Source organism: Corvus brachyrhynchos, unplaced genomic scaffold (assembly GCF_000691975.1).
Source record: "Corvus brachyrhynchos isolate BGI_N302 unplaced genomic scaffold, ASM69197v1 scaffold80, whole genome shotgun sequence".
Taxonomy (NCBI): domain Eukaryota; kingdom Metazoa; phylum Chordata; class Aves; order Passeriformes; family Corvidae; genus Corvus; species Corvus brachyrhynchos.
In genome coordinates, this window is record NW_008236769.1 from 7691444 (window position 1) to 7700134 (window position 8691).

Genomic DNA, 8691 nt, shown 5'->3' on the forward strand with positions numbered 1-8691 from the left:
ATGAATGTATCCAGGCTGCTGTCAAAGATGTTTCCAGTTAATCTGCATGATCACAAGTTTTATGTTTTCTCTTGGAATTTCAGAAAGATGATTCCCAAAGACTTCTGGAAAGCTTCAATGCTGACGAAAAAGAGCACACAATCATGAAAAGTAAAGCAGAACCCTATACATCAAAAGAGGAAATGGTGCTGGAGGTAAAGCTCTGCTCTTGTAGGTGGATGCTCATTTTGCTGCATGTAGCAATGAGTATGTTTAGGGCTTGCTCCAAATTGTCTTAGTTTTGGTGGGTGTGGAGAGAGACTTTAAAAAGTGTTCAGAATAAGTGTAAGATGGAGGGTGGGAGTTGATTGCTGCTTATGAGTGCAACCATTTTGAGCGTTTATTCCCCTTATGAATTTGGTTTCTCCTGGGGGACTCTTTGGATATTTTAATCAAGATCCTGAGTTCTTTTTGGACAGAGGCTTCTTTGCTTTCATCTCTATGTCATCCTTAGTTTCAGAAGGCTGATGGGAAAAATTAACACTATTGATGTAAGAAAAGGTTCATAAGACCACTGTGTTGAGCTGGGATTCAAAGACACTTAGAGAAACAATATATGACTAAGAGTAGAAATATAAACTTAACAACTCACCCTCAATGAAAACATCAAGTAACTTAAGTAACTTTTTTTTTTATATAATTCCGAAATAACTGGAGAACCAGTCGTACTGTGTAGTCATTAGATCACTATCTTTCACCCAAAGCTGATTTGACTGCTCTTGCTGAAGCTGAAGATGATGATTTAAACTGCACGTTTGAAAACGTGCAGTTCAGCTGACTCATTCAGTCTATTATTCATAAATTAAATACATGCATAAAATGTCAGTCAGAACCAGCCAGTCTAGTGCTCAGCTTTTAACAAGAACTGATTTCAAGATTTCAAGAAAATGTTATTGTTAACATTTAAACTGTTGGTTTAAAATCCTGACAGGTAATGAATCTTCATTTCGGTTTTGTGATCAGGAGTGGTGACAAAACATGCTTGGTCATTTTGCTTGAGTTAGAGTATAACAGATGAGCATGGATTAGGTTATTTTTTGAAGTGTAAATGTTGTCGAGAGCTTAAGCAATTCTACATCTTCGTCCTTACTACTAGTGTTTTGAAATGGGGTCACAGGCTTTTAAAGGTGATCATTCACAACTATATCCATTTCCCTAACATGGCTCATTTATAAGACATTAACGAGAACCCTTGTTATTTGAGGGGACTTTCTCCCATATATTTGTCTAACTACTCGAGTTATATATACATTTTTTTATATTAGCTAGCTCCAATTTCCAGAGGCTTTTGCTGTTGCTACCATCAAACTGACATTTTATGAAGAAGCATAGATGGAAAATCCTTTTAATTAGGTTAGAGCACTTCAGAAAAATAGGTATTTTCATTCTGAGACTTTCCACACTGCAGTAATACCGTAATTACTATATTAATAATAACTGTATTACTTATGCCTGCTGAGAAGCAGGATGTATTAGTTCTACCACACTGCAATACAGCTTTCCAGCTTTGCTCTGGCTGCTTTGCCTCCAGCCATTGCACAGCAATTGCTCTGTCCACTCCTGTCCCTGATGAGGTACTGCAGCGCTGGGACTGCTCACTATGGGCAAGTGTTCTACACACTGCCCCCGTGCTTTTAACTTTGTCAGTAAACCCAAAAAGGGAAATAAATGAAATGGAGATGAAAAAGTGCAATGATAGGAGTCTAGTGAATTGCATAGTTTGCTAATCTCTTTGTGTTTCTATTTTTTAGACTCTATTAGTGCTTTGATATTTCCTAGAAAAAGCTATATCAAAAAGCCTGTGTTTTGACAAATCAGAGTCTTTCATTCCATATGACAAAACCAAAACAGATAAAATAGGAAATCCTATTGCTTGGATTTACATTTATCTGCTGTTTATAGCCAAACTTTTATTAAGCCATACCTAACCTCTCAAAACAAAGCTGATGATCCCCTTTGTTCCAGCATCTAGAAAAAGGCAGTAGCAGAAAGTCAGATTATGTGATACAGAAAATTGCATGAAAAGAATTCATTATCTATTAAGTTCTTCGGAAAAACATTGTTAGTTTCTCTAGATTTTGGATAAGGGTTGTATTATAAAAGTTCTTTTATGTGATGACTAGTTTTGCTTCATACCTAACTCTCAAAACAAAGCTGATGATCCCCTTTGTTCCAGCATCTAGAAAAAGGCAGTAGCAGAAAGTCAGATTATGTGATACAGAAAATTGCATGAAAAGAATTCATTATCTATTAAGTTCTTCGGAAAAACATTGTTAGTTTCTCTAGATTTTGGATAAGGGTTGTATTATAAAAGTTCTTTTATGTGATGACTAGTTTTGCTTAATTTATTGTTTCTTTATTTAAATTGAAAGACAGAATTTATAGCCATGATGATATCTGTGGAGCTTATTATCCTTTAGTAGTTTTTATTATTAAGATACCATTCTCATTTTTAAAATCTTTAGTTGTTGCTAAGGGTGTGGAGGTGGGTGACAAGACACAAAATGAAAATACGTTGCGAATACCAGATATTAACCTCTTTTCTCCTGGAGAATTAAAAATATTTTGTAGCAGTGGTAATGACAAGAGTTCCCTTTTCAGGTGTTCCTACTCTGAATGAACCTTATGAGAAGACTTCTTGCTCCAAAGCATAGACAATCAATAAATAGTTAGTTATCAATAGAAACATTTTAAGTTGTGTAACAAAAAAGAGCACACGATACTTACAGTGAATAATTGCCAGATCTGGTGCTGTTCCCAAATGGTTTTCTGTTCTTTTCCATACAGGAAAGTGAGTCTCCTCTGAGCAGTAACATCACAGCATTTGCATTAAAGGCAAAAGTGATCTATCCCATCAACCAGAAATTTAGGGTAAGGTTGTAGATTCGACTTGTAAAAATTAATGACAATCATTCTGTGTCAGAGTAAATTGCAGAGTCAAGTAATGGAAGAAAATTTACTGCCAATCTGCTTAATAGGGATCTTTCTTTTTTTTTTTATAGTCCATTGACTCAGGGCTTATTCTGTAAGGTGTCAGCTGCTTTCAGCTCCCCCTGAAACCTGCAATTCTTTACATGGTGTCCAGTCAATTTTCACTGTATTTAAGTGAGCTTGTCTGCCCCTTAGCATTAATGGAAGTTGGATCTGTGTAAGGAGCCATAAGAAAAACACCACAAGGATCTAAAAGGAAGAAAGAAAGCATGCACCAAGCAGCTAACTACAGCAGAGGAGTGCTTTCCTGGGCAATGCAAAAGCTTGTCATTTATATGGAAACACTTTTGCTGTGTATACTGTTTAACTTTTCCCTTGAAAGTAAATACTGAAAATTGATGAGATGTTTGTCTCTTTATTGTGTTGTATTAATTGACCTTGTGAATTTTCTTTGACTTAACAGCCTTTGGCAGATGGCTCATCCAATCCATCTTTGCATGAGAATCCAAAGCAGGGAGTTCTGCCTAATCAAGTCGTGGAGACATCCATGTCAGGCAGCCTGGGATCCCTGAGCCAGGGAGACAAAGAGGACTGTAGTTCCTCCACAACAATACATTCTGCAACAAGCGATGACAGATTTCAGGCTCGAGCCTTCCTAAAGGTGACCAGCTTCCCTGAAGTGCTGACATGTGAGAGGTAATCAGTGAACTTGCCCTTGTTTGGCCATTTCCTGTGTTTTTAGGACAGTCACTAAAGGTGAAAGGCTGGGCATGAATGCACAGAGTCACCAAATCAGGACAGGGTTATCTGCATATAACCCTAAAATGTTGTTGGGGAGATTAACACATTAAGCTGTTGGAAGTCATCCTGTTCTTTTCAGAACAGGATCACAGAATTCATCTGTGAAATTTTGGGAATCAGAACTGGCCAAAAGCTGTCTCATAAAAGGTGTATCACAGGATAAGGAGATCTCTTTGTTACAGTTTGTATGCTCAGTTCACGTGTGCTCGGCTGGGGATGGAGTCCTCTGCTCTGTACAATGCCATGTCACACTGCAGGTGCCTTGAGAGCACCCAGTGGTCTATTCTCTCCATTTTAATGGGAACTACTCATGTCTTACTCTGGGAAAACAGTTCCTCTCTGAGACACACTACTGATGAGCAGGTAGAGATAACTGAAATGAACTGTCAGCTCTGATTTCCTTTCAGCTGCACCACGGCAAGGTACCCCTAGATGAATACATGTGTCTGCACTCTCATTAGCAAGAATAAGAAAATCATGTTTGTGTCACGGGGACTGGGAAAGGTACTAGCAATGAAGAATATTTACAAAATATCCACTCTTATTATGGCTGTTTCAATTTAAAGCCATGTTTTCCCTGGTTGTATCCATTCAAGCCTATGTTCACTTTATCTTTTTCTAGAGGAAACTGCAATGCCAACTTTATTAAAAGCACTACTTTGTTTTGTTTACTTTTACGTACAGAAATCTTTTCTGAAAAAGAAGGCAGTGTAGAAATAAATTCTCGCTCCTATTTTGGGGCAGTGTTTTTAGGAGAATCTAATGGTTAAATGAAGCTAATATATTGTGTTGTCCTTTTGTGTAACCATCATTTAGATTGTTATTAATGCATTTTTAATCTTTCAGTTTTGATGTTAAGCTCTGCCTTTGCAGTCTTACTTTAAAAGATCTCATGCTTCTTGATACTGAACTCAGAAAAGAAAAACATGCGGTATGTACTTACATCTCATTTATAGCTCCTTGTTTTGAACAACCTAGTTGAATATCAGTTTAGGAAATAACGTAAACAGCTGCCTAGGTGGGATGTAGAGTAGCAGAGTTGCATTTCTACATTATTGTCTTTATTTTTTTTTCCTGCTCTGCACATATATGAGCTCCCTAAAGACGTAAAATATAATGAAGTATACTGGTCTGGGAAATACCAATATAGCAAATACAAAAATTTGGTTTTAAACAGTAGTCCAGAAAATTACATACAGCACTTCAGGCTCATAAAAAGAGGTAATAAATTATTTAATAGATGAGTTTGTCTTAAGGACAAACTTGCTTGTTTGTGTGTTGCAACTCAAAAGACTTAAAGCTTTAGGAATAAAATTGAAAATTCAGTTCAACTGAATCAGTACCATTGTAATAAGTACAATAGTTGTGATTTTGTATGACTGAGGGATTAAGGTACCATTTAAACAATAGGTAACTACCTACATCAAGTCACAGCATCAAAAACTGACAAAAAAAAAAGAAAAAACAAGTACAATCAAAGCCACAGGATACTCAGTAATGATTGTTTGTGGTGACAAGTTATGTTCAAGTACAGCATCATTACTGCTACTGAGTTTCAGCTCAGTTACTATGAATCTGGACATAAAGTCTATAGCTTTCGCCTCCCCTCTTTTCTCAGGCTCTGTTTAAACAAATTGGTCATTTCTGCTATAATTTACTAAATCCACTGAGAATATTTCAAAGGCTGAGATTTTCTGAACAAATTTCTACACAACCCGAAGGAGGAAACAGGAAAGTAAACCTGGGAAGCAATTTCTCATCTGATGGATTATCCCTATCTAATTAGATGAGAAAGGGAACTTGTGATCAGATTCCAGAAGGAAGTTTAGCTTGATTATTGAAGGTTGAACTTGATCTCAAAGTTAATCATCAATTTCTAAATGAAGGTAAGTAGCAAGATAGTGATGTAATCAGAGAAACATGGAGAAAATGAGCATTTAATATGCTTTGTGGCCCACCAGAAATCACCACAACTGACTTTGACCTTTAGCTGAGTATTTAAATAGCTTTATATTTTTGGTAGCGGGAAAAAAAAGGGAAAAATAAATCAGTCTGAGAATAGTTTCTTCCTTTCCCACTCTGCTTTCTCTGATTTCAGTCTTTCTTGGCATCAGGTCTAAGGAAATGTATGCTTTTCTTTCAGTCTTCTCCTGAACAGTTTTTTTTTCTTTTTACTGTATATGGTGTCTTGGTAGTGTGTTCAAAACTTGCCAAACTCCTATCTAAAACATTTGCAAATGAGATTGAAAACATGACTGCTTTATGGTTTTCTCTTCTATTGAGCTCTAATTATAATACATTTTACAGATTTTGCTCAGCTGACAGATTGGCTTCAATAACTGTTTTTATATGCAAATATGTATTTATTAATGTTTTTATATGTTTTAAGCAGGCAAGTTCTGTGTCATCTGGAAAATGCTGCAGCAGTTAGTAATGAAGTGAATTAACCTTACACTGAAACTCTAATGGAGGCAAGAGGGGAAAACGTTAAGCAAAAATTTTCCCAGTGTTAAAAAAATTCCAAAACATCTTTCAGAAGACACTAGTATTACAATCTTAAACAAAAAAAAAAAAAAAAAAAAAAAAAAAAAAAAAAAAAAAAAAAAGGCACACAACTGGGAAATAAGTATTTTTCTTGCAAGAGAAGCTAGCTAGAACTTGAGATAGTTATTTTTGGGTTGTGTATAAAAATGTTTGATGTATCATGTGCCTGACTACAGTTGAAGTCAGAGTAATGAGTCTTTAGTATCTTTCAAATAGTTATTATGAGTTTAGTGGTTCATTAAACAGCAGAAAAATGGCGTTTTTATTTTCAAGTGATCTGCATTTTCTCCAGTCAGGAATAGTTTCAAATGTGTCTGCCTGGTTACAAGGATATATGAGATTATGTGTAACACCATCTTCCAGTATCTTACTGAAGCCAGAACCAGAGAACTTTTCAGAGTGGAAGTACTGGAGAGTCACTGGTGATGTGTCTGTTATTTCACTTACGATTCACTGTAATCTCCCTGATTGATTTAATTTAACAGAAGTTATCACAAAGATATCCTTACCGTGATGAACAGGCACTTAACCTGTGTTTTGTTTTCTTCCTTTTAAACAGATGTTTATTCAGGTTTTCAAAATATACCTCACAGACTTCCATCGTAAAAAGAAGATTACTGATGATTTGTTGAAGAAGATCCTTTTAAATCAGGAAAATGTAAGTGGGTTTGTTGGTTCATATTTAAGACCACACAGAATAAAGAGTTATTACCACAGCAGGCCATTTCACCTACTCCTTTTAAACAGCAATGTCATTTGTAATCTATTTCTGAAGAAATGCAAAGAAACTCCCTTGTTAGTTGATTTTCTCCATTACCTTGTGTGCTTTTTCTCTTTGTTGTTGTATGAAGTGATCTGTGTAATCTTGTAAAGATAAAATATTTTGTAGTTGAATCCATTTAAGCAAGCAGAACATTTTGAACCTTATTCATTCAGATTTAATAATTTCTAATTATCAGGGGCTTTGTTTGGTCCCACGTATTATTGCTGATAATAAAATAGCAGGAAATAAAGTAGCAGTTTGAAGCTCAAGGCTTTCATCAGGGGGAAATATACTTATTTTCTTCATCATCCTTTTTTCTTTCATGTACTTCAAAGTCCATATGCCACTTCTGAATTGGAAGACATATGTTGACAGTCAATATGCATTTCAGGTGGAGTCACAGTACTATTTTTAAGGTTATTACAAGGAAAAAGTATCTTTACAAAACTACAGAAAATAGGAGAGCTATTGGTTCCACTTTCCATTTTCCAGTTTAGAGTCACATAAAAATCTGGATTGAGAAGCACATCTCGAGATTGTCTGGTCCAGCCCTCTGTAGGAAGCTTGGCTTTATGTAAGGTTATCCAGTGCCCTGCCAGTCCAAGTCTTGAATGTTTGCACTGAGAACAGCCTAATCACAGTGCTGATTATGTTTTTCTTCCATGTAGATGGAATTTCACTAGGCATTAGTCTATCATCTTGTGAGCTCTAGTTCTTGCCTACTTCGTGCAGTCTCACAATCTGTGAATTCCTATAAGGCATCTCTGTAGTTGCACCGTATGATTTATATCAGAATGCATTTTGCCTTAAAGCACTCTTCTGCCTTAAGTTCTCAGGTTTAGTGTTAAACCTTAATGTATTTACTAGAAGAAAAGTGAGATTAGTTGTACAAAATGCTTTTACTGATGGGCTTCTGGTAAGGGCTTCAATATAAACAGCTAATCTAGAATAGGCATGTTTCCTGATGGAGCCTAACCCTCAGTGAAGTTTGATGGCATCTGTGTCTTCATGCACCTGACTAAGCTGCTGCAAGACAAAGACTAAATCTGGATTGTTAGATGCAATAATTGCCAGAGTAGTCCAGTTGTTTAAGTGCCAGTATGGGGTTTCTGTGTCCTGTATGATGGAGAGAAAGATCTTGTAAACCCAACAGTCCTAGAGGTGGGATATCATACAAGGAACGAGGCTGGTTATGACCACCATGTAAAAGGGATGTTGGCAATAAGCAAAAGTGTTATATGTTTTATTGTAGACAGCGTTTTCCTCTTTCAATTCTGCATCATAAAAATTCATGAGATTTTGATTAAGTTGTTAGTGAAGCTTGTCAAACTCTGGTTACATTTCTTTAAGGCATAAGGATATCAAGTTAATGCATTGACACACAAAACTTGGTGATATTAGAAGTCAATGCTTGCTATATAAGTCATGTTGCAGCAAAGAATCACCCTTTTCAGTATCAAGCTGCTAAGCAATGGCAGCAGACTAGTATTTGTTAGCGACATCAGCTTTCAGTAAAAATCACCCTGCTTTCTAAGGACTGAAAACCTGTAAAACCTCATATAATCGTGCAGCCTATAATTTGTCCCTTATGAGCATTACAGGTGTGTTCATCC

The 8691-nt window shown here is 36.2% G+C and overlaps 1 protein-coding gene across 1 annotated transcript in view; it reads left to right on the forward strand.

The window, feature by feature from the left end:
- Positions 1-8691, forward strand: part of EVC (EvC ciliary complex subunit 1) — a 47892-nt gene continuing 39201 nt past the window's right edge. The window contains exons 1-6 of the mRNA XM_017727529.1: positions 1-6; positions 84-194; positions 2827-2910; positions 3434-3666; positions 4618-4702; positions 6875-6973. Coding sequence (XP_017583018.1) covers positions 1-6; positions 84-194; positions 2827-2910; positions 3434-3666; positions 4618-4702; positions 6875-6973 — 618 coding nt within the window. The remainder of the gene's footprint in view (positions 7-83; positions 195-2826; positions 2911-3433; positions 3667-4617; positions 4703-6874; positions 6974-8691) is intronic.